General features: G+C 51.2%; 2 protein-coding genes across 2 annotated transcripts; both read left to right on the forward strand.

Moving 5' to 3' along the window:
* LOC136302542 (olfactory receptor 14J1-like) lies at positions 1-933 on the forward strand. The gene has a single exon (XM_066206018.1). It carries the CDS (start codon positions 1-3, stop codon positions 931-933), a length of 933 nt encoding a protein of 310 aa, XP_066062115.1.
* Positions 934-23,028: 22,095 nt separating this feature from the next.
* Positions 23,029-23,794, forward strand: LOC136302544 (olfactory receptor 6E1-like; the record flags this gene model as incomplete). Its single annotated transcript, XM_066206019.1, is given in 2 exon segments — positions 23,029-23,249; positions 23,251-23,794. Coding segments are annotated over 2 exon segments (765 nt in total), but the record flags the coding sequence as incomplete, so codon positions are not given.
* Between the last annotated feature and the right edge of the window lie 1,405 nt (positions 23,795-25,199).

The following is a 25,199-nucleotide window of genomic DNA, read 5'->3' on the forward strand; positions in this document are numbered from 1 at the left end:
ATGTCCAACAGCAGCTCCATCAGCCACTTCCTCCTGCTGGCATTGGCAGACACGCGGCAGCTGCAGCTCCTGCACTTCTGCCTCTTCCTGGGCATCTCCCTGGCTGCCCTCCTGGGCAACGGCCTCGTCATCAGCGCCGTAGCCTGTGGCCACCACCTGCACAGCCCCATGTTCTTCTTCCTGCTCAACCTGGCCCTCGCCGACCTGGGCTCCGTCTGCACCACTGTCCCCAAAGCCATGCACAATTCCCTCTGGGACACCAGGACCATCTCCTATGCAGGATGTGCTGCACAGCTCTTTCTGTTTGTGTTTTTCATTTCAGCAGAGGTTTCCCTCCTGACCATCATGTGCTATGACCGCTACGTGTCCATCTGCAAACCCCTGCACTACGGGACCCTCCTGGGCAGCAGAGCTTGTGCCCACATGGCAGCAGCTGCCTGGGCCAGTGCCTTTCTCTGTGCTCTGCTGTACACAGCCAATACATTTTCCCTGCCCCTGTGCCATGGCAATGTCCTGGGCCAGTTCTTCTGTGAAATCCCACAGATCCTCAAGCTCTCCTGCTCCAAATCCTACCTCAGGGAATTTGGGGTTTCTGTTTTCACTACCTCATTAGGACTTGGCTGTTTTGTGTTCATTGTTTTCTCTTATGTGCAGATCTTCAGGGCCGTGCTGAGGATTGCCTCTGAGCAGGGACGGCACAAAGCCTTTTCCACCTGCCTCCCTCACCTGGCTGTGGTCTCCTTGTTTGTCAGCACTGTAGCCTTTGCCCACTTGAAGCCACTGTCAGTCTCCGCCCCATCCCTGGATCTGGCATTGTCAGTTCTGTACTCTGTGGTACCTCCAGCCCTGAACCCCCTCATCTACAGCCTGAGGAACCAGAAGCTCAAGGCTGCAGTGTGGACTCTGATCACTGGACGATTTCAGAAACATTAAACTGCTGGCCAGTTTCTGCAAATCACTTGTAATAAACTTGTAATGATTCTGTCATCTTTGATAGTGTTGGTTTGATTGTCAGTTTTTTTCCTTTGTTTTAGTTTTCAGTGATGTTCACAAAGCAATGATGTTCATTGTGTCCTTTCTTCTCTTCTTTCTCTCTAAGTTTTCTGTGGCCACAGACTGTGTCAGTGAAGAACTGCGCTCTCAGTGGCTTTTAAAGGAACTAAAGCATCTCCCAGGAGAGTTTTCACTGGAGATCCCGAGGTTTTTTCCCTTCTCTGGAGCTGCAGCAGCAATGTCTGTGTGCAGAGCTGGGGGCAGATCAGGGCAGGCAGAGCAGCTGTGCCCACAGACTGTGTCAGTGAAGAACTGCGCTCTCAGTGGCTTTTAAAGGAACTAAAGCATCTCCCAGGAGAGTTTTCACTGGAGATCCCGAGGTTTTTTCCCTTCTCTGGAGCTGCAGCAGCAATGTCTGTGTGCAGAGCTGGGGGCAGATCAGGGCAGGCACAGCAGCTGTGCCCAGGAGCAGCAGCCCTTGGTGTTGGCAGTGCTGCTCCCGTGGCCCTGCCCCGCTGCCGTCCTGGCCCTGGTGTTGCTGTAGGGCCTGAGTGCTCTCGGGAATTGGGCACAGGGCTGGGGGTGGCAGTGCCGGGGCTGCAGCAGGGACAGGCCATGGGCAGCGCTGGGGCAGCGCTGACGCCTCAGGGCAGGGCCTGGGGGCTCCAGGCTCCTTGCCCAGGCTCTCTCCAGAACACGCCCAGGCCAAAGCTGAGCAGAGAAAAGCCCCGTGAGCAGCCCTAGGATGGCTGTGGACAGGGTGGGGGCAAACAGCATCCCACCATGGGAGCCTCCCTTGGCTGTGTGGGGAAGCTGAGGGACCTGGGCTCCTGGACCTTCTGAAGAAGAGGCCCAGGGCTCATCCTGCAACTGCTTCAAAGGTGGTTTCAGAGAATCACACAATCAGCAAGGTTGGAAAAGACTTTGGAGATCATCAAGTCCAACCTGTGCCCTGACACCACCTTGTCTCCCCTGATCCTTCTCTCCTCCACGATAAAATGCCCAGACCCTTCAGCCATTCCTCATAGGAGTTGTGTTCCAGACCCTTCACCAGCCTTGTTGTCGTTCTGTGGACACGCTCCAGCCTTTCAATGTCCTTCCTAAATTGGGGGCCCAGAACTGGACACAGCACTCGAAGTGCTGAGTCACCAGTGCCAAGTACAGGGGAAGAATCACTGCCCTGGTCCTGCTGGCCACACCATTCCTGATCCAGGCCAGGAGCCATTGGCCTTTTTGGCTACCTGGGCACACTGCTGACTCTTTTCCAGCCTGCTGTCCAGCAGTCCCCTCAGGTCCGTTTCTGCCTGGCCACTGTCCAGCCACTCTGTCCCCAGCCTGTAGCACTGCAGGGGTTGTTGTGGCCAAAGTGCAAGACCCGGCCCTTGGTCTTGTTAAACCTCCCATTATGGGATTTGGGCTCTGGATCCATTCTGTCCAGGGCCCTGTGCAGAGCCCTCCTACCCGCCAGCAGATCCACACTCACACCCAGCTTGGTGTCAGCTGCAAATTTGCTGATGGTGGACTCAGTCCCCTCATCCAGACCATCAATGCAAATATTGAAATCCACACTGGCTGGGTCTGATCCCTCGGCCATCCTGTGGGTGCCGTGTGATGGCACTCAAGGTGATCTGTTCCATAACTTTGCTGGGCACCGAGGTCAGGCTGACAGGCCTGGAGTTCCCCAGATCCTCCTGCCAGCCCTTCTTGGGGATGGGCTCACGTTGGCACCTCCAGTCCTCTGGGACCTCCCTGGGGAGCCAGCACTGATGAGAAATGATGGAGAGCAGCTTGGGGAGCTCATCCACCAGCTCCCTCATCCCCCTAGGATGGATCCCATCTGGTCCCAGAGACACCTGTGAGCATCTGAGTGGCTCAGCAGGTCAGCAGCTGCTTCCTCCTGGATTACAGGGGGGCTGTTCTGCTCTCTGTGCCCATCTACCAGCTCAGGAGAACACTTGTCCTAAAGACAACCTGACTGATTGTTGAAAACTGAGGCAAAGAAGGGGTTAAGTACCTCAACCTTTTCCTCATTTTTGGTAACCACATCCCCCCAATAAGGAATGGAGCTTTTCCTTACCCATCCTTTTGCCATTAATGTATTGATAAAATCATTTGTATTATCATTTACAGAAGCAACCTGCTTAAGTCTTAATTGAGCTTTCACCTCTGTAATTTTCTTTGTGCATGATGTAGCAACATTCTTTAATATTTCCTGATTTTCCTCCCCGTCTGTCCAAAGGTGATGCACCCTCTTTTTTCCCCTGAGTTCTTGCAAAAACCTTATGCCCAGCCAGGGCAGTAATTTTCCTTTCTAGCTCATATTTTGGCACAAAGGGACACGCTGTTCCTGCTTGTTGGGGGTTAGGTTTGTTCCTTCTTTCTCTAAAGAATTTTTTCCCCACAAGTTACCAAGGAGACCAAGTGTTGGATACTTGAGAGTACTTAACTGAAACAAAGAGGTGGGCAAAAGGTGGAAGGGGGAGATAACGCAGGTAAAAGACAAAGCTTGAGGCAGCGGCGTGCTTTACTGCTTGCGGCGTTCGGGGAGACGCGTGTCTGCCGCTGCTCGAGGAGCTCAGCTGCCGCAAAGCACGCGGAGCGGAGAACGGCTGTTGCTGGCTGGAGGAGTTTCACTGTGGCCAAAGGGATCCAGTCCTGGGAAATCTACTATCACCGGTTCGACCTGAATCCTGAGTTTTTCTCTGCCACTCGCAGAAGCTGGGCCGCTTTCTGCCTCGCCTTCGGCTCCTTCGGCGCTGCTCCTCTTGCTGCAGCGGGACCCTGCACCCCCTGCGCTGCCGGGACATCCTGCCATCCCAGCTACCAGCCCGGGACTTTTCCACTGTTCCAGCTTGGTGCTCTGAGGATCCTGCAGGGACACCGAAACCAAACTGCCCTGGGTTTTGTGAAACAAAGCCCTCAAGGTTCTTGGTACTGTTGTCGTTTGTCATTAATGCTGTAGTTGTTTGGTGGGGGGGGGAGTTTTTTTTGTGTTTGTTTGCTTTGTATTACATACTAGTAAAGAACTGCTATTCCTATTTCCCAAATCTTTGCCAAAGAGCCTCTGATTGTAATTTTACCTAGCAGATACCTGTCTTCCTAAACCAAGACAGATTTTGGCGCCCAACGTGGGGCTTGAGGGCACTGAGAAAAGAAAAGGGAAGAGAAATAGCAGTTCTTAACTAACCTAGTACTTTCTTTTGTGTGCGTTGGATATAAAAACCTCATTAGGCTGCATCATGTGGTCTAACTTAGCCTGGTTTGGGTGGCATGTGGTTGTGGCTGTATTCCTTCCATTTGCAGGCCCTTATCTAAACATGGGCCCTATAACTAAGGCTACTGTGACTGTCATCCAGTTTATTTTATGGCTTAATAAGGTGAAGAACTCATGGATTTTTAATTTCCTCTGGAAGGCAGGCACATGGATTCAGGGCTATCGTACACTAACTGTGTGTTTTTGGAGTTACTTTAACAATGGTACCTACTGTGAGGAAATGACACCGGGGGAAGTTTCTTTTTCCCAACCCTTTACCCATCTCTTTGGGTCTGCCCCACCAGTTTTTGAAGGGTTTAAATCCTCTCTGAATGCTAATGATATCATACAATGGCTGGTGCTGCTAATATGCGTATTCTGTTTAGCATTCAGAGATAAGGGAAGATTGACCTGGATAACCACCCTGATACCTACCCCACAGAATAGGGATGATACCCCAGAGCCTGACTCTGCCCCACAGCCTGCCTCAGAAAGGACCCACCCGGATTGGGTTGAGGTTCTGGTAAAAGAGATACATGAGATGGGCCAGATGCTGAGGGAGTACATTTCCCCAGCTCATGAAAAACCCTCCCCCTGCCCCGAGAAGGCAGAGACTGATGGTGCAGCAGTGGAACCCACAGATGTTACAACTGTCCAGGTTCCAGCTGAACCACAAGGGCAGCCACAGCCAGCAGCAGTCGCCCCTGTGGAAACAAGGAAGTGTAAAGTGAAATCGTCAGATCCTGATATTAAGGGTAAGAAAGGAGGGTCCTCACAGCCCACAGAAGAGCCACAGGTTGAGATCATCACTGAGTCCCTGACATATGAAAGTCTACGTAATCTGCAAAAAGATATTGCACGACGAGGACGTGAGGCTTATACAGCCTGGCTACTTCGAGTCTGGGACCTTATGGGTACAGGTGTGCAACTGGATAGTGCTGAAGCAAGGAATTTGGGACCCTTGACCCAGGACTCAGGTATAGATCAGGTATTTGTAGGAGAGCAAAGGCCCCTTCCCCTTTGGGAACGACTTCTAATGAGTGTGAGAGAGAGATTTGTCCACAGAGACAGAATGCAAGAGCACAACCATAGAATGCGATGGAAGACCCTTGAGGAAGGAATCCAACAGTTGAGAGAAGTGGCAGTATTGGAAGTACTTTTTGGGAGGACCGGACAGCATGATAATGACCCCGACAAGGTTAAATGCACAGGGCACATGTTGTGGAATCTGGCAACTCATGGACCATCCCAATACGCCACATTCATCGCAACAATTAATGCCGAGGATAACCGAGAGACAGTGGGTTCTGTTGCCAACAAGCTCAGAAATTATGAAAGTATGATCAGTGGCCCAATGCAGGCTCATGTCTCTGCGGTGGTGAAGGAACTCAAAGAGGAGATAAAGGAGGTGAGAGAGGAGATGAGAAGGAACAGTTCCCATGTAGCACCGGTGCGAGTCACAGGCCCCAGAATCAGAGCCCAACATCCCCCAGCGAGAGAGAGAGGGTACACCCCTCGAGCTGACCTGTGGTTTTATCTGCGGGACCATGGGGAGGACATGGGAGCGTGGCATGGGAAACCTACTTCTGTCCTGGCAGCACGGGTACGTGAGCTCAAGGAGAGAAACGCTAACAGAGGGAGTTCCACTAGAATGAAGGTAGCCTCAGCCTCCCATGAGCAAGCTGCCAGGTATTACGGAGGTGGGAATGCTGTGTCAGATTCCCTCGAAGGAACCTCTACCATGTATGTCCAAGAAGGGAATAATAACCAGTGCTAGAGGGGCCCTGCCTCTAGCCAGGAAGAGGCACGGGAAAATCGGGTTTTTTGGACTGTGTGGATTCGATGGCCTGGCACATCAGAGCCACAAAAATATGAAGCTTTAGTAGATACTGGGTCGCAGTGTACTCTAATGCCATCGGGACATGTGGGGGCAGAACCGATTTCCATTGCCGGGGTGACGGGGGGATCACAGGAACTGACTCTGGTTGAAGCCGAGGTGAGCCTGACCGGGAAGGAGTGGCAGAAACTTCCGATTGTGACCGACCCAGAGGCTCCATGTATTCTGGGCATAGACTTCCTCAGGAATGGATATTATAAAGACCCTAAAGGACTCAGATGGGCTTTTGGAATAGCTGCTGTGGAGACAGAGAACATTAAGCAGTTGAACACCTTGCCGGGACTATCAGAGAACCCATCTGCAGTGGGACTCCTGAAGGTAGAAGAACAACAAGTACCTGTTGCCACCTCGACAGTGCACCGTCGGCAGTATCGGACAAATCGGGACGCCGTGATCCCCATCCACAAGATGATCCGTGAGCTGGAGAGCCAAGGGGTGGTCAGCAAAACCCACTCACCCTTCAACAGCCCCATCTGGCCTGTGCGCAAGTCTGATGGAGAATGGAGACTGACTGTGGACTATCGTGCATTGAATGAAGTGACTCCACCGCTGAGCGCTGCTGTGCCGGACATGCTGGAACTTCAGTACGAGCTGGAGTCCAAGGCAGCGAGGTGGTATGCCACTATTGACATTGCCAATGCATTTTTCTCCATTCCTCTGGCTGCAGAATGCAGGCCTCAGTTTGCTTTCACCTGGAGGGGCGTGCAGTACACCTGGAACCGGCTGCCCCAGGGGTGGAAACACAGCCCCACCATCTGCCATGGGCTGATCCAGGCTGCACTGGAGAAAGGTGAGGCTCCGGAACATCTACAGTACATTGATGACATCATTGTGTGGGGAAAGACTGCAGCTGAAGTATTCGAGAAAGGAGAGAGGATCATCCAGATTTTGCTGAAAGCCGGGTTTGCCATCAAGAAGAGCAAAGTCAAGGGACCTGCCAGAGAGATCCAGTTCCTGGGAGTAAAGTGGCAAGATGGACGGCGGCAGATCCCCACTGAGGTCATTGATAAGATCACAGCAATGTCTCCACCGACCAGCAAAAAGGAAACACAAGCTTTCCTAGGAGCCATAGGTTTTTGGAGGATGCACATTCCTGAGTACAGTCAGATCGTGAGCCCTCTCTACCTGGTTACCCGCAAGAAGAACAATTTCCACTGGGGCCCTGAACAGCAACAAGCCTTTGCCCAGATCAAGCAGGAGATTGCTCATGCAGTAGCCCTTGGCCCAGTCAGGACGGGACCAGATGTGAAGAATGTGCTTTATTCTGCAGCCGGGAACAACGGTTTGTCCTGGAGCCTTTGGCAGAAGGTGCCAGGGGAGACCCGAGGCCGACCACTGGGATTCTGGAGTCGAAGTTACAGAGGATCTGAAGCCAACTACACTCCCACAGAGAAGGAGATCTTGGCCGCCTATGAAGGAGTTCAAGCCGCCTCAGAAGTGATTGGCACAGAAGCACAACTCCTCTTGGCACCCCGACTACCAGTGCTGGGGTGGATGTTTAAAGGAAAGGCTCCCTCCACGCACCATGCCACTGATGCCACATGGAGCAAATGGACTGCCCTCATCACACAGCGTGCCCGTATTGGAAACCCAAATCGCCCTGGGATTTTGGAGATAATTACAAACTGGCCGGAAGGAGAAAACTTCGGTCTCACGGACGAAGAGGAGCAGGAACGAGTGACACGGGCTGAAGAAGCTCCTCCGTACAACCAACTGCCAGCAGAAAAAACACACTACGCTCTTTTCACTGACGGTTCCTGTCGCATCGTGGGAATGAACCGTAAGTGGAAAGCAGCCGTATGGAGCCCCACACGACAGGTTGCAGAAGCCACTGAAGGAGAAGGGGGATCAAGTCAGCTTGCTGAACTGAAAGCTGTTCAATTGGCCCTTGACATTGCTGAAAGAGAGAAGTGGCCAAAGCTCTACCTCTACACTGATTCGTGGATGGTAGCCAATGCTCTGTGGGGCTGGCTGGAAAGGTGGAAAAAGGCCAACTGGCAGCGTAGAGGAAAACCAATCTGGGCTGCTGATGAATGGAAGGACGTTGCCACTCGTGTAGAGAAGCTGCCTGTGAAAGTCCGCCATGTAGATGCCCATGTTCCCAAGAGTCGGGCTAATGAGGAACACCAAAACAACAAGCAGGTAGATCAGGCTGCCAAGATAGAAGTGTCAAAGATAGATTTAGATTGACAACACAAGGGAGAGTTGTTCCTAGCCCGATGGGCCCATGATGCCTCGGGTCATCAGGGCAGAGATGCCACCTATAAGTGGGCCCGAGACCGAGGGGTGGATTTAACCATGGACAGTATTTCTCAGGTTATCCATGACTGTGAGACATGTGCTGCAATCAAGCAAGCCAAGCGGGTGAAGCCCTTATGGTATGGTGGGCGGTGGTCCAAATATAAATATGGGGAAGCCTGGCAGATTGACTACATCACCCTTCCCCAAACCCGCCAGGGCAAGCGTTATGTGCTAACCATAGTGGAAGCCACCACTGGATGGTTGGAGACCTACCCTGTGCCTCATGCTACTGCCCGGAACACCATCCTGGGCCTGGAAAAACAAGTCCTGTGGAGACATGGCACCCCTGAGAGAATCGAGTCGGACAATGGGACTCATTTCAAGAATAGTCTTATAAGCACCTGGGCTAGAGAACATGGCATTGAGTGGGTGTACCATATTCCTTATCATGCACCAGCGGCCGGGAAAGTTGAACGGTGCAATGGCCTGCTTAAAACTACCTTGAAAGCACTGGGTGGGGGAACCTTTAAGAATTGGGATACTAATTTAGCAAAGGCCACCTGGTTGGTGAACACTCGAGGTTCCACCAACCGAGCAGGTCCTGCCCAATCTGAGCCCTTGCAAAAGACAGACGGAGATAAGGTTCCAGTGGTACACATGAGAGGTATGCTGGGAAAAACTGTTTGGATTAATCCTGCCTCCAGCAAAGACAATCCCATCCTTGGGGTTGTCTTCGCTCAGGGACCAGGTTGCACCTGGTGGGTGATGCAAAAGGATGGAGAGACCCGATGCATACCTCAAAAAGACCTTGTTTTGGGGTGAACTACCCATGACAATGTGGCTGCATCCATATTTGCATATATATATATGTATTTTTAACAGTTAAAACTCAATGTAATATGTTGGTATGGGAAAAAAATTCGGGGTGGATAATGTTGGGGGTTAGGTTTGTTCCTTCTTTCTCTAAAGAATTTTTTCCCCACAAGTTACCAAGGAGACCAAGTGTTGGATACTTGAGAGTACTTAACTGAAACAAAGAGGTGGACAAAAGGTGGAAGGGGGAGATAACGCAGGTAAAAGACAAAGCTTGAGGCAGCGGCGTGCTTTTCTGCTTGCGGCGTTTGGGGAGACGCGTGTCTGCCGCTGCTCGAGGAGCTCAGCTGCCGCAAAGCACGCGGAGCGGAGAACGGCTGTTGCTGGCTGGAGGAGTTTCACTGTGGCCAAAGGGATCCAGTCCTGGGAAATCTACTATCACCGGTTCGACCTGAATCCTGAGTTTTTCTCTGCCACTCGCAGAAGCTGGGCCGCTTTTCTGCCTCGCCTTCGGCTCCTTTGGCGCTGCTCCTCTTGCTGCAGCGGGACCCTGCACCCCCTGCGCTGCCGGGACATCCTGCCATCCCAGCTACCAGCCCGGGACTTTTCCACTGTTCCAGCTTGGTGCTCTGAGGATCCTGCAGGGACACCGAAACCAAACTGCCCTGGGTTTTGTGAAACAAAGCCCTAAAGGTTCTTGGTACTGTTGTCGTTTGTCATTAATGCTGTAGTTGTTTGGTGGGGGGGGGAGGTTTTTTTTGTGTTTGTTTGCTTTGTATTACATACTAGTAAAGAACTGCTATTCCTATTTCCCAAATCTTTACCAAAGAGCCTCTGATTGTAATTTTACCTAGCAGATACCTGTCTTCCTAAACCAAGACACTGCTCCTTCCAGATTTCTTTCTTGAAATGTGTCCATCCTTCTTGGAATCCTTTGTTTTTAAGGGCCGTTTCCCTTAAAAAAATTGGTACCTTATTTGCCACTCCCCAAATCTGCATCCTGAATAGGTCAAAGTCTGCCCTCTGTAAATCCATTGCAGCATTTCGTTGATGCCCCTCCTTTTTTTCACAGACTATTTAAAACTCAATAATTTCATGGTCACTTTGCCCCAAAATGCCTCTGACCACCATTTATCTCCCACCAGCCCTTTTCTATTTTGGAACATCAGGAGACAGAGCTTTCCTTGGCAGTGGGAAGAGAAGGAAACCTCCCCAAAGCTTGAAAGGTTCAGTGTGGAGGTGATCAAAAAGAAAAGTCCCTCTAGGGCAGAATTTTGGTGCAGGAGGTGTCCCAGCATGAGGCTGGGCCATGGCCTGGCTCTGTGTGCCAGGAGCCGGCAGCGCGGGGTGCAGGGAGCCCAGGGAGGGCACAGAAATGCTGGGCTGAGAAATGCTGGGGGGACAGCGAGATGGGCATGTGCAGCCGGCCAGGGCACAGCAGCAGCACGCACAGGGGGCACAGCCTGCAGGACACATGGCCAAGGGCTGGGCAGGGCTGGCAGGGCCACAGGCACCCAGGCCTTTGTCCCCTGGGCTCTGCCAGCGTCTCTGCAGGCCCCACAGAAGGAACTTTCCTTTCAGGGGCTGCACTTTGCTCCTGCCTGGCCCCTCCCTGAGGAGGCTGGCAGGCCCTGCAGCTTTGTGCCATTTGTCCTTGCTGCCCCTCCCATCCCACTGCCCCACAACCAGCCCCGAGCCACCCGGGAGGGACAGGCCCTGCTGTGCCAGGCCTGGGCTCAGGGCTTGGCCTTTCTGCTCCCTCCAACCAGCCCAGGCCTTGCTCAGCATTGCAGTTCCCTGCTCACAGCCTGCGGCTCCCTGCAATCCTGGCCTCAAGGATCTGCTCTCAGCAGTCCCTGGGGAGCCTTTGGCACTCCCTGCCCTCAGTGGGGCCCAGGGATGCTCCAAGGGACTTGGAGTTTTGCTTCTGCCTCCTTGAGCAGCTTCTCCAACCCTCTCTCCATGCCTAAGCGTCCTGGACTCAGCCCCAAATCCAGTGTGGGGCTCATGAAAATACAGAATACCTTCACGAGCTCTTTCTCTCTTTTCAGTTGTCTTCAAGTCTCCAGGGCTTGTGCAGCTGCTTGGAGTCAGTTTGGAGTTCTGTTAAGGAGGGAGATTGCCAAGTGCATCTCATGATTTTTTTTTTCTTTTTTCTTTTTTTTAATCAAGGGCACTTTTTTTATATTTTAGTTCATTGAAGAAGTGACAGAAGCATTCCCCAAGTGATCTTAATTCGGAATGTCTCCTTAGGAGGTCTGGGCATGGTGAAGAATGAGCCCCTTGCAGGCTGACCTTGTTTGGAACACCTGCTCCTCACCCCAACCTCACCATATCTAACCTCACCCACCAAGGACTGACATCACAAAACATAAAAAAATTATGTTTTTTAAAAAATAAAATGTAATTATTTTTAAATTATAATTATATTTTCCAGATTCATAATGTTATTACTGTTCTTTACATACCTAATTTTAGATTTATATTGAAAAAGGTATACATTTTTAGCAACTAAAAAAAAATTGGCCATTTGTTCTAAGTAACACTATTCCCTTCATTAATTCATTGACCTCTATTGGCTATTGATTTGTCCCTTCTTATGCTAATTAGTCCTGGTTTTAGTCCTTTTGTAACCGTATTCATCATTTTCTCAGAGAGGGTAAAAGGGGCTACTTTGGGGTCCACGGAGACGTTTCTGGGGCACATTTGGGGATGTTTTGGAGCTGGGGAAGGAATTTCTAGAGAACTTAAGGGTCTGGAGGACACTTGGGGGAGCCGCGTGGGCCCTTGGCGGGGCACTAAAGGATTCTGTCGGATAATTCGGGGTCCGGGCGGGCACTTGGGGGGCCCTGAGGGGACTCTCTGTGGCGCGGGGGATGATGGGAGTTGTAGGCGCGGGTAGAACACGGTGTAACGGGGCCGAGGAGCATCATGGGAGTTCGAGGCACAGCTCCAATGGCTGTCGGTGGGGCGCGGGGCATGGCGGGAGATGGAGTCACAGCTGGAATAGGGCTCTGTGTGCGCCGCGGAGCATGCTGGGAGCTGTAGTCCCGGAAGTGGCTCGAACGGGGCGTTTGGGGTCCAGGAAGGCGCTTGGGGGACACTTTTGTGTCCGAGCCGTGACTTGAGGTCCTCTGGGGGAACGTGTAGGGTTCGGGAGGAATTGGGGGGAACTTGGGGAGCTGCAACCGGGCTCTTGAGGCTGTTACAAATGGCAGGACACACAGTTTCCTCCTTTAAATGCCTTAATTAATAAACAAGGGTCTCGAGGGGTGGCCTAGGCCGCTGCTGCTCTCTTTCGTCCACACCGCTGAGGAAGAGGTGCAATCCACTTTGCTGCTCGTGCTGCAAAGTGAGAGTTCTTGCCTCGTGGGGTTTCCAAAGATCTGTTCTTGGCTCATTGAGTCCAGGGGTGTTTTGCTCTTTAAGTACTTTGTAAGTTACGGTGAGATACAAAAGGCTTATGAAAACCCTTGGCATAAATACCCTTGTGTATGGTCAGTCTAGTGCTGTCTTTGGCAGATTTAAACTTTGAGTTGGCTCGTTTTCGCCAGGGGCTCTTGGTGTTGATATGGTCCCATCATGCAGCTGGGTTCTTTAATTCCCATAAGGGTGGCAGCAGCAGCCTGACTGACAGGCCGGTTGTCAGCAGGAAGTAGGAAGAGGATCTGACAGGAAGTGGAGCAAGCAGGGAACAAGCCAATGGGACAGGCTGGGTGCAGGCAGGGTGCAGGCAGGAAAAGCAGCAGCAGAAATGGAGAGCAGTGATGCCAGGGAGCAGCAACGGTTTGACTCGACGGAAAGGCGACGGAATCAGGTAAGTGGGATTTTGGGGTAAGGGATACAGAGTGGACAAAACTGCCAAACAGCATTATAACTCTTGAACTAAATTTAACAAAACATTACAACTCTATAACCAACAACTTATAACTTCATAACAATTCTTATCTATCACAAGGCCATGGGGCATGGCAGGAATTTTAGGCACAGAACCGTGTTATGAGGGGCTCCGAGGCCAGGGGGGTTGATTGGAGATGAATTCCCTGAAGTCGCTCCAACGGAAATCTGTGGGGTTGGAGCATTCAGGGGATCCAGGGATGCTTGGGGGGGGGGGGTGCTAAATGGACGCTGAGGGAACAGTTAGGGATCCTGGAGGGTCTGGGGGCCAATTGTTCACTTCAACGTGTTTCTTTGCTCGTGAAACATACGTATTGTATTTAAAACTTAATATTCCATAGGCGTAGGTTCCATAGGCATAGATATCAATAGGTCTAAGTTCAAAAGCAAATGTTCCATGTAACAGAATGATGTTCTCTACTGTTAAGAGCAAAATTAACCAAAACAAACAAAAAGGAGAGTGTTAACAATTGATGAGAAAGGAACAGAAAAGTTTGTTATGCCACTGTAAACTTTGAGTCTACATTTCAAATAGCAAAGGTGACCCATCAGAAGGAGGATTTCTCCTCAGAAGAAATGTCTTTCTAGAAGTTTTCTTTGTTGCAAGAAGCTGCCTCTGTGCCAGGAGCCCAGCCCAGCTCAGCAGCACAGACACAGCACAAGGACTTTAATGACTCTCCCGTGGATTTGGTGTTTACATTCAACTCTGTCCCTGAGAGAGTGTTCAAAAAACTTCTCAGAACTCAAAGTCAAATTGAAACACTGAAGTTTCTTGAAGTTTTAACGGGACCCACAGAGAGACCAAATGGAGGAAGTGTCCCCAGGTTCCATCGCTGCAGGCACTGATGACAGGTGGGGACAAACAAGGCAAAGGTGTCTGATGCTGAGCAAACCTGCATGTGTTCCAAAAATGCAAAGGGCCAAGGCCCAAGCCCCAGCCCCCGCCAAGGCACATCCTGTCCCTCCCTCAGTGCTCAGGGCTCTTCCCGGCCCACTGGGATGTGGGGATGTGCAATGCCAAAGGCAGCACCATGGGGCGGCCCCTGCCAGGCTGCTGAGCAGGGACAAGGAGGCAATGAGGCCCCAGGCCTGCAAGGGTCACTTGTCTCCTCCTCATGGCTCAGGCCCAGGCCCAGCAGCCATGGCCAAAGTGCTGCAGGAGTTGGCTCTGTCAGGGCCTTGCAGCTGCTGCCCATCCCTGTGCCCTGTGCAGCCCAGGCTGTCCCACGGTGTCCGTGCCCTGCGCCTGTGTCCCTGCAGGCTGTCGTCATCCCCCGGCTGCCCCACCTGGCTGGGCCCTTCCTTTGCTGACAGCTGTGCATCCTGCCTGCCTCTGCCTGGGCACACAGAGCCTTGGGCTGCTCCAGACTCCTTCGGAGGGACATGTTGCCCCACAGCCCTGCCCTGGGAGTGCAATTCCTTTCTCTTTGTTCTCAGTCTGGGCCTCCCCAGGTGTCCTTGGCATGAACTCTTTCTTTGTCTGGCTGTTCTCTCGTATGTGAAAAGGATCCACCATCTCTTAATCCACCCTTCAATCCCTCCCAGGGCTCTCCACTGCTGTCCTCAGTCTCCACTCCAGTGAGCACAGAGCTCCTTTGTCCCTCTATTGTGGTCATGTGGTTGAGGCCTCCAAAACCGATGTTGGGAGAGCTCTGGGCCCTCTCCAAGTTTTTGAGAACTTAAAATGTTCTGCTAATAGTTTAAGAAAATTACCAGAGGCTAAGGCCAGACAGACCTGTCTGTAATGGCAGCTTTTGTCTGGGAGGAATCGTTGGGTAGACAGAAGTTTGGATGTAGAATTCCAATTTTGGCCATTGGCACCTAGGTGAGAAAGGCAGTTTTAATCTACTGGAAGGAAAGCACTGAGCCCCAGTGTTTGGTAGTAGATGAGAGACAGCCCTTGGGAAGCAAAGGCCATCCAGACATGTCTCTCCTGGCAGCTTTTGGCTGGGAGCAAACCCATGGATATAGGGAACTTTTCAGGGGTTTCGAATTTCAGCCATGGGCACCTGGAAATAGGGATGGTTCTTTTCCATAGGAAGGAAAGCACAGGGCCCCAGTGCTTCTGTGGCAGATGAGTAGCAGCCCTCTACATACAGCTGGACTGGTCAGGAGGACCCCAAGGGGCCAAACCAGCCAGATCTGTTCCATGTTCCCTTGGTTCCATGAGGCCCGAGGCCTGTAGTGTCATGTGGAGAGTGTGATTGATAACTGGCTAGCTGCAAAAGGTCACGCAGACATGAGAGAGCTTTGCTGAGCACACCGGCACTCTCATGAGAACCAGCAAGGCAGTAAGCTTCGCATGTCCTTGAGCACAGCTGAAATACGATAACAAGACCTTGTAGCTGAAAGATATGAGGGAGAAGCACGGTAAAACTAAAACTTACTCAAACTACGTAACCACAAAGAAATGTAGAAAGAGGCGTAGCTGATTTTTAGTCTGAGCACCAATCCTGAGCTTACTTTTGCAATATGCATGAGCTTATTAGTGTTATTATAAAAGCATTGTGTGAATTATCAATAAACGAGATTTGCCGATCACTCATATTGAGTGCCACATTTCTCCCGCCGCGGATTTCCCACAGTGTCACAATGTTCTTCTCCCTTCTGAGGTGTCACAATGGCCTCTGGCTTCCATGAGGCCCAGCAGGGTCACAGTGGCCCTTTGGTTCTGTGGGGCCCTGCAGTGTCACCATGGTCTCCATGATTCCATGTGGTCTTGCAATGTCACAATGGTCTCCATGGATCCACAGTGCCCTGCAGGATCACAATGGTTCACCTTTGGTTCCACCAGGCCCTGTAATGCAACAATTGCCTCTTGGTTCCACAAAGCCCTGCTGCTTCACACTGGCCCCTTGGTCCCATGGGGCCCAGCAGTGCCACAATGATCCCATTGGTTCCATGAGACCCTGAGGTGTCACAATGGCCCCTGGGATCCATGGTACCCTGCAATGTCACTGTGGCCCCTTGGTTCCATGGGGTCCCCATCGTGTCACAATGGTCTCCATAGGAATGAAACAACCGAGCCCCAGTATCTCAGGGGCAGATGAGCAGCAGTCACCAGAGGCCAAGGGCAGCCAGATGAGATGGTGCTGGCACATTTTGTCTGGGAGCAATCCTTGGATATAGGGAATTTTATAGGCGGAATACCAAGTTTGTACATTACCACCTAGAGGAGGAGGATGGCTCTTTTCCATAGGAAGGAAAGCATGGAACACCGATGTCTGAGGAGCAGATGAAAGGCGGTCACCAGAGGCCAAGGCCAGCCAGACCTCTCTGTCCTGGTAGCTTTTGTCTGGAAGCAACCCTTGGATATAGGGAATTTTGGAGGTGGAATCCCACATTCAGACATTTCTGTGTTGATAAGTAGGATGGTTCTTTTCCACTGGAAGGAAAGCACAGAGCACAAGTGTTTCAAAGGCAGAAGAGGAGAGAGGTGGATCCTGGGATGCCAAGACAGCCAGAGCTGTTCGTCCTGGCAGCTTTTTCCTGGGAGGAATTCTTGGACATACAGAATTTGAGAAGAGGAATCTCAATTTTAGCCATGGACACCTTGACAAGAATGATGGTTCTTTTCCATTGGATGGAAAGCACTGAGCCCCAGTGTTTCAGAAGCAGGTGAGAAGCAGCCCCCAAGAGGCCAAGGGCAGCCTGACCTGTCTGTCCTGGCAGCTTTCCCTTGGGAGTAATCCTTGGATGTACGGAGTTTTGGAGGTGGAATCCCAGTTTTGGCCATGGGTGCCTGGTGGAAATGGATGGTTTTATCTGTAGGAAGGAAAAGCACGAAGTCCAATTGTTTTGGAAGAAAATGACAGGTGGCCACCCATAGGCCAGGCCAGTCAGACTTGTCTCCCCTTGGCACGTTTTGTCTTTTTGTCACCTTTTTGGGGCAATCCTTGGACATAGGGAATTTTGGAGGTGGAATCTCAATTTTGGCCATAGCTTCTGGGGCAGGAAGAAGAGTACTTTATATTAGGAAGGAAAGCACAGAGCCCCAGTACTTCAAAGGCAGATGAGAACCAGATCTGTGGAAGCCAAGGCCAGCCAGACTTGTCTCTCCTGGCAGCTTTGGTCTGGGAGCTATCCTTGGATATAGGGAATTCTGGAGGTGGATCCCCAACTTTGGCCATGGGCACCTTGAAGTGAAAGGTGCATTTTTCCCATAGAAAAAAGAAGCACATGGTCCCAGTGCTTGAATGGCAGATGTGAGATGGACCCCAGGTTTCCAGGCCAGCCAGATCAGTCTTTCCTGGCAGATGTCATCTGGGAACAATCTTTCCATTTGAGGAAATTTGGAGGAGGAATCCCAACTTTAGCCACAGGCCCTTGGAGGAGAAGGACAGCTCTTTTCCACAGAAGGAGAACACAGAGCCCCAGAGCTTCCGGGCCAGATGAGCAGCAGCCCTCAACATGCCAAGGTCAGCCAGACCTGTCCATCAGCCCCTGGGAGGCCAAACCAGCCAGGCCTATTCCACGTTCCCTTGCTTCCATGGGGCCCTTGAGTTTCACAATGGTCACCTTGATTCCATGAGGCACCATGGCCCCTCGGTTCTGTAGGGTTCTGTACTGTCAGCAATGGTCTCCTTGGCTCTGCAGTGTCACAGTGGCCACACAAAGGCCCAGGAGCTTAAAAGACGGATCACAAGCTCAGCCCATGGTGTGGACCCTCCTTCTCCTGGGGTTTATGTCTCACCCACACTGGAACCCAAGCAGTTGCTAGCTATATGTGTGTCTTTGGATATAGATCTTCTGTCTTTCTCAATCTCTCTTTTTCTTCTCCTTCTAATCCTCTTTACCTGAAACATTTTTGGGAAATTTAACATCTTTATTGTTTAACGGTTTCCAGGTTATAAGGGTGTCTTGGTTTGGAAAAGACAGGTGTTTACTAGGGAGGGGCAGGGAGAACTGAAACCCCCTCCCTCAAATTATTATAATTTTCAATTTTGAGGGGGCTCTTAGGCAAAGATATGGGGATAGGAATAACAGTTCTTTTCTAGTATGTATAACAAGGCAAACAAACAACAAGAACAACAGCATTAACAACAAAACAGAACCAGGAACCTTGAGCGTCTTTGTTTCAGAAAGCTTGGGGCAGTCTGATTTTGGTGCCCCTGCGGGACTCTGAGAGCACCAAGCTGGAACAGTGAAAAATCCTGGGCTGGTGGGTAAGGTATATCAGAAGCTCCACGGTGGTAGCTGCATTGGCAGGGACGTCCCGGCAGGACAGGGGAGTGCAGGCCCACAGAGTAGCAAAAAGGGCTGTGCCGAAGAAGGGGCAGTGGTGAGACAGGGCCGGCCCAGCTCCAGCAGGGCAGGAGGAGGCAGCCCTGAATTCCTGGGAACACGAGCAGAGGGTAGATTTCCCAGGACCGGACTTGGTAGTGTCAGTGGATTCCTCCCACAGCATGCAGCAGCCTGGCCATCCTCTCTCCTAAATACGAGGGCAAGAGACAGCGTAGCTGCCCCCAGCCCCATCCTCTACCTGCCCCCAAAACTCAGATTATCTTCCCCCTCCGAGGGAAACTCCCAGAGACAAAAGAAGTGTAGTCCAATGCTACACTTACTCTCCTGACTTCTGGCTACTGCTTTGTTTTAGTCAAGCACCCACAAGTACCCAGCAGTTAGTCTCCGAGCAAGTTATCGGACAAAATTCTGTAAGCAAAAAAGAAACAAATCTAACCCCCAACGATATCCACCCCAATTTTTTCCCCATACCAACATATTACATTGAATTTAAACCTTTAAATAATATACATACATTCGCTACCTTAATTATATACATATATACATGCAAACATGGATACAGACACAGTGTCTCGGGTAGTTCTCCCTAAAACAAGGGTCCCTTGAGGTATGCATCGGATCTCTCCATCCTTTTGCATCACCCACCAGCTGCAACTTTGTCCCTGAGCAAAGACAACCCCACGGATGGGATTGTCTTTGCTGAAGGCAGAATTAATCCAGTTTTTCCCAGCATATCTCTCATGTGTGCCACTGGAACCTTATCTCCATCTATTGTTCTCAGGGGCTCAGATTGGGCAGGGCTGCTCTGTTGGTGGAACCTCAAGAGTTCACCAACCAGGTGGCCTTTGCTAATTAATCTCCCAGTTCTTGAAAGTCTCCCCATCCAGTGCCTTCAAAATGGTTGTAAGCAGGTCATTGCACCATTCAACTTTCCCGGCCACAGGTGCGTGATAAGGAATATGGTACACCCACTCCATGCCATGTTCTCTGGCCCAGGTGTTGGTAAGGCTGTTCTTGAAATGAGTCCCATTGTCAGACTCGATTCTCTCAGGGGTGCCATGTCTCCACAGGACTTGTTTTTCCAGGCCCAGGATAGTGTTCTGGGCAGTAGCGTGAGGCACAGGGTGGGTCTCCAACCAGCCAGTGGTGCCTTCCACCATGGCCAGCACATAGCACCTTCCTTGGAGGGTTTGGGGAAGGGTGATGTAGTCAATCTGCCAGGCCTCCCCATGCTTATATTTGGACCACCGCCCACTATACCATAGGGGCTTCACCCGCATGGCTTGTTTGACTGCAGCACACGTCTCACAGTCATGGATAACCTGAGAAATACTGTCCATGGTTAAATTCACCCCTCAGTCTTGTGCCCACTTACAGGTGGCATCTCTGCCCTGATGACCTGAGGCATCATGGGCCCATCGAGCTAGGAACAACTCTCCCTTGTTTTGCCAATCTAAATCTATTTTTGACACCTCTATCTTTGCAGCCTGATCTACCTGCTCCTCATTAGCCCGACTCTTGGGGACATGGGCATCTACATGGCGGACTTTCATAGGTAGCTTCTCTGCCCAAGTAACATCTCACTGTTCTCTAGTGGCAATGTCTTTCCATTCATCAGCAGCCCAGATTGGTTTTCCCCTCTGCTGCCAGCTGGCCTTTTTCCACATTCCCAGCCAGCCCCACAGAGCATTGGCTGCCATCCACAAATCAGTGTAGAGGTAGAGCTTCTCTCTTTCAGCAATGTCCAGGGCCAATTGAACAGCTTTCAGTTCAGCAAGTTGACTCGATCCACCTTCTCCTTCAGTAGCTTCAGCGGCCTGTCTCCATACTCCCCTGCCTGGGGCTCCACACAGCTGCCTTCCACCTCCAGTTCATCCCTACGATGCGACAGGAGCTGTCAGTGAAAAGAGCGTAGAGTGTTTCTTCTGCTGGCAGTTGGTTGGACAGAGGAGCTTCTTCAGCCTTTGTCACTTGTTTCTGCTCCTCTTCATCAGTGAGACCAAAGTTTTCACCTTCTGGCCAGCTTGTAATTTTCTGTGAGTTGGCTATAGAAACCCCATTAGGTAACACCATGTTGTCTAGCTTACCCTGGTTTGGATGGCACATGGTTGTGGCTGTATTCCTCCCATTTGCAGGCCCTTATCAAAACATGGGCCCTATAACTAAGGCTACTGGGTCTGTTATCTAGTTTGTTTTATGGGTTGATAATGTCGGAGTCCAGGGCATTCCTCTGGATGCCCTGGGAGGCCACAGACCTGAGCAAGAGGGTTTGAGATCTGTACAGGGGGGTTTTGGAGCTGTACAGGGGGGTTGGAGACCCTGGCACGGAGCTCAGGAAGACACTGTCTTTGACTTCAGTCCATGGGAACGGCTTCCAACATTGAGGGAAGAATTACAAACCACAAAGATGTGAAAAAAGTAGTTTAGTTTGGTATAGGATGAGAAATGATGTAGTTTTGACTTTTTAGAATATAGGTACATGGGGGACAAGATGGAGGACTTAGGGTGTTGCCCTTAGTTCTTCCTTCTTCTCCCCTGGCCTCCATCTTTTGGTGACGGTGGCAGAAAGTAGTTTAAGGAGATTGGATCAGAGTAAAGTTGACCATTTTACTATAGGTGATAGGTATTGGAATATAAGTGTAAACAGGTGATATGTAACTTTCTGTATAAAGGGACTGCGACATCCAACTGTGGGGGGAGTCGCCTCGTGTCCCAGCTGCTGTTCAGATCTCCACTGGGCACGGAGAACATTTTAAGATATGAAACAATAAACAACGCAAAATATCAAGAGAACAAGACCTTGAGGACTCCACTTCTTTCTTGCGACCTGGCTCGGGGCTTTCAGAGGGAAAAAAGGCTTTTTACCATCTTTAAGCTCAGGTGAGGAGACCAAACCCAACAGATAAGGTGAGGAATTCATGGATTTTTAACTTCTGCTTGAAGTTTAAGCACATAGATACACGGCTATCACATTCTAAGTGTATGTTTTTGGGGTTACTTTAAGGATGGTACTTTCTGTGAGGAAATGACAGCAGGGGAAGTTTTCTCCCAGCCCTTCAACCAGTTCTTTGTGCCTACCCCACCAGCTTCTGAAGGGCTCTGTCAGCCCCTGGAGTGGACACACAGGCTGAGCCAGAGGTGAGAATGGCAGAAGAGGCTGAGCTGAGAGGGACCCAGAGGAATGATGGAGTGCAGGCAATGGCGGCCTGGGCATCCCTGGGAGGGGTGTCCAAAAGCTCGTGGAGCTGCGGCAGCCTCGGGGCTGTGATTATTCCCTGGGGAGCCTGGTCAGTGTCCCAGCCCCCTGTAGGGGAAGGAGCTTTTGCTGCTCTCTGGCCCAGAGCCAGCCTGGCCCAGCCCCAGCCGTTCCCTGGGCTGCTGTCCCTGCTCCCCCGGGGCCCAGGTGGAGCTGCCCCAGCGCCGGCCCTGGCAAGGAGCCGCAGCCCCCGGGGAGCTCCGAGCTGCGTCTGCTGGGCTGCGGCCGAAGGGAGGCAGCGGCCGCAGAGCTGCGGGGAAAGGTCCTGGCCCTGGCTCTGGGCTGGGCCGGGGCCACGGGGAGAAAATCAACTTGCAGCTTGTGACCCACAGCAGGGAGGAGCAGTAATTGCTGGCTGAGAGAGACTCTTGCCAAGGGTCTGCAAGGAGAGGACACAGGGAAGGGCTTTGTGCTGCCGGGGCCAGGCCGAGATGGGATGTGGGCATGGACTTGTACCCTGGGAGGGCGGTCAGGCCATAGCCCAGGTTGGCCCGAGAGGCTGCGGCTGCCCCCGAGGTTTTAAGTCCTGGTTGGAAGGGACTTCCTGCCCAGAAGTCATGGGATGGGATGGGATGGGATGGGATGGGATGGGATGGGATGGGATGGGATGGGATGGGAGGGAATGGGAGGGAATGGGAGGGAATGGGATGGGATGGTGTAGGGTACCATGGGGTAGGGTGGTGTGGAGCGGTGAAATGTAGGGATTGCACTGTGGGGGTGGTAAGAAACTTGGCAGGTGTAGGGATTGCAATGAGGTATTGGGTAATTTTTGCTCTTGGAGTAGTGGGTCTAGAGGAAGAGAAAGCAAGAGGCACTTTTTGGAGGCTCCTGTTGCTTGTAGCAATTTTGGGGCCTAGAAGTGCATTCTGGGAGATCACAGTGAAATTGGCAAGGCAGAGGTAAAGGTCCCAAGCTGTGCAGGGCTGAGGTTACGTGGCAGTGATTTCGGGAGGATAAGGTCACCACATTACAGAAAGGGAGGAAGGAAGAAAGGAAGGAAGGAAGGAGAGAGAGAGAGAGAGAGAAAGAAAGAAAGGAAGATTAAATAAAAGGGACGGAGGGACTACTCCCCAAGAAACTACTGGGCAAGATAATATTGGGCAAGAAACTAATCCCCAAGAAACTCTTGGGCAGGAAACTACTCTTTTAAAAAGTACTGGGCAACAAAGTGTTTGAAATGCAATCACTGTGCTTTATGGCAAGACTGCAGGAAAAGAAAGAAGCAGAGAAGGAAGGATAGAAATGTTTGTCCAGACTGTGAAATTATCGCCCTTGTTTTTGCCATGTTCCTGTCTCAGCACGAAGAGCTGGAATTCTGCACCAGAAAATGCAACAGCAGTTACTGAGTTCATCCTAGAGGGTTTCCCAGAGCATGATTCAAGACTGCGGATGTTTTTATCTCAGGTCTTTCTGCTCATGTACCTGACAACAGCGATGGGGAATGAAACCATCCTTTTCCTCCTGTGTGTGGATCACCACCTGCAAACCCCCAGGGACGTTTTCATCTGCAGCCTGGCCTTCCCGGAAATCTGGTTTACATCCTCCACAAGCATCAAATGGTTTGTGATGCTGAGTTCTGGTCAGAACACTCTCTCACTAGGCAGCTGCTTTGCCCAAAACTATTTTTATTTTGCCCTGGGCTGCACAGAGTTTTTCCCTGGTTGTCATGTCCTTTGACCGCTGTGTTGCCATCTGCCACCCTTTGCTCTATGCTGACATCACAAAGCCTCAGCTCTGTGTCCACCTGGGTGTTGCTGCTTGGGTCCTCGGCTTTGTCCTGCTGAGCTACCGCTGCTCTTCCTCTCTGAGCTCTTTCTGTGGCTCCAAGATCCCCCATTTCCTCTGGGACAACTCCCCCTTGTTCAAACTGTCCTGCTCTGACACCAGCCTGCTTTGGGAAACAGACTCTGTCTTCTTACCGTGTGTCGTGCTGGGCTCCTTATGTTTGACTCTGGCATTTGACATCTGCGTCCTTTTCTGTGTTCTGCATCTTCCAGCTGCCTCTGGGAGGAAGAAAGCTTTGACCACGTGTTCTTCCCATCCTGTCACCTTATCCATTGCCCGTGGGAGCTGCATTGCTCTCTGCACGTGTCCTGCAGAAGATGTTTCCTTGAGGACCAACAGAACTGGAGCTCTGCTGAACACAGTCCTGTTCCCATTCCTAAATCCGTTCATCTGCAGCCTTGGGAACAAATCTGTGATCCTGGCTGTTGGGGGTTGGGTTTGTTCCTTCTTTCTCTGGGGAATTTTTTCCCCACGGGTTGCCAAGGGGACCGGGTGTTGGATACTTGAGAGTGCTTGGCTGAAACAAAGAGATGGACAAAAGGTGGAAGGGAGAGATAACGCAGGTAAAAGACACAGCTTGAGGCAGCTGCGTGCTTTTCTGCTTCCGGCGTTCGGGAGACGCGTGTCGGCCGCTCCTCGAGGATCTCAGCCGCCGCAAAGCACGCCGAGCAGAAGCTGGGCCGCTTTTCTGCCTCGCCTTCGAGCTTCTTCGGCGCTGCTCCTCTTGCTGCAGCGTGACCCTGCACCTCCTGCGCTGCCGGGACATCCTGCCCCTGCCTGCCGGGACACCCTGCCATCCCAGCTACCAGCCCGGGACTTTTCCACTGTTCCAGCTTGGTGCTCTGAGGATCCTGCAGGGACACCGAAACCAAACTGCCCTGGGTTTTGTGAAACAAAGCCCTCAAGGTTCTTGGTACTGTTGTCGTTTGTCATTAATGCTGTAGTTGTTTGGTGGGGGGGGAGGTTTTTTTTTGTGTTTGTTTGCTTTGTATTACATACTAGTAAAGAACTGCTATTCCTATTTCCCAAATCTTTGCCAAAGAGCCTCTGATTGTAATTTTACCTAGCAGATACCGGTCTTCCTAAACCAAGACAGATTTTGGCGCCCAACGTGGGGCTTGAGGGCACTGAGAAAAGAAAAGGGAAGAGAAATAGCAGTTCTTAACTAACCTAGTACTTTCTTTTGTGTGCGTTGGATATAAAAACCTCATTAGGCTGCATCATGTGGTCTAACTTAGCCTGGTTTGGGTGGCATGTGGTTGTGGCTGTATTCCTTCCATTTGCAGGCCCTTATCTAAACATGGGCCCTATAACTAAGGCTACTGTGACTGTCATCCAGTTTATTTTATGGCTTAATAAGGTGAAGAACTCATGGATTTTTAATTTCCTCTGGAAGGCAGGCACATGGATTCAGGGCTATCGTACACTAACTGTGTGTTTTTGGAGTTACTTTAACAATGGTACCTACTGTGAGGAAATGACACCGGGGGAAGTTTCTTTTTCCCAACCCTTTACCCATCTCTTTGGGTCTGCCCCACCAGTTTTTGAAGGGTTTAAATCCTCTCTGAATGCTAATGATATCATACAATGGCTGGTGCTGCTAATATGCGTATTCTGTTTAGCATTCAGAGATAAGGGAAGATTGACCTGGATAACCACCCTGATACCTACCCCACAGAATAGGGATGATACCCCAGAGCCTGACTCTGCCCCACAGCCTGCCTCAGAAAGGACCCACCCGGATTGGGTTGAGGTTCTGGTAAAAGAGATAGGCCAAATGCTGAAGGAGTACATTTCCCCAGCTCATGAAAAACCCTCCC

The sequence above is a fragment of the Chamaea fasciata genome, unplaced genomic scaffold, assembly GCF_029207755.1.
Source record: "Chamaea fasciata isolate MVZ Bird 193981 ecotype frontalis unplaced genomic scaffold, bChaFas1.0.hap1 SCAF_29, whole genome shotgun sequence".
Lineage (NCBI taxonomy): Eukaryota > Metazoa > Chordata > Aves > Passeriformes > Sylviidae > Chamaea > Chamaea fasciata.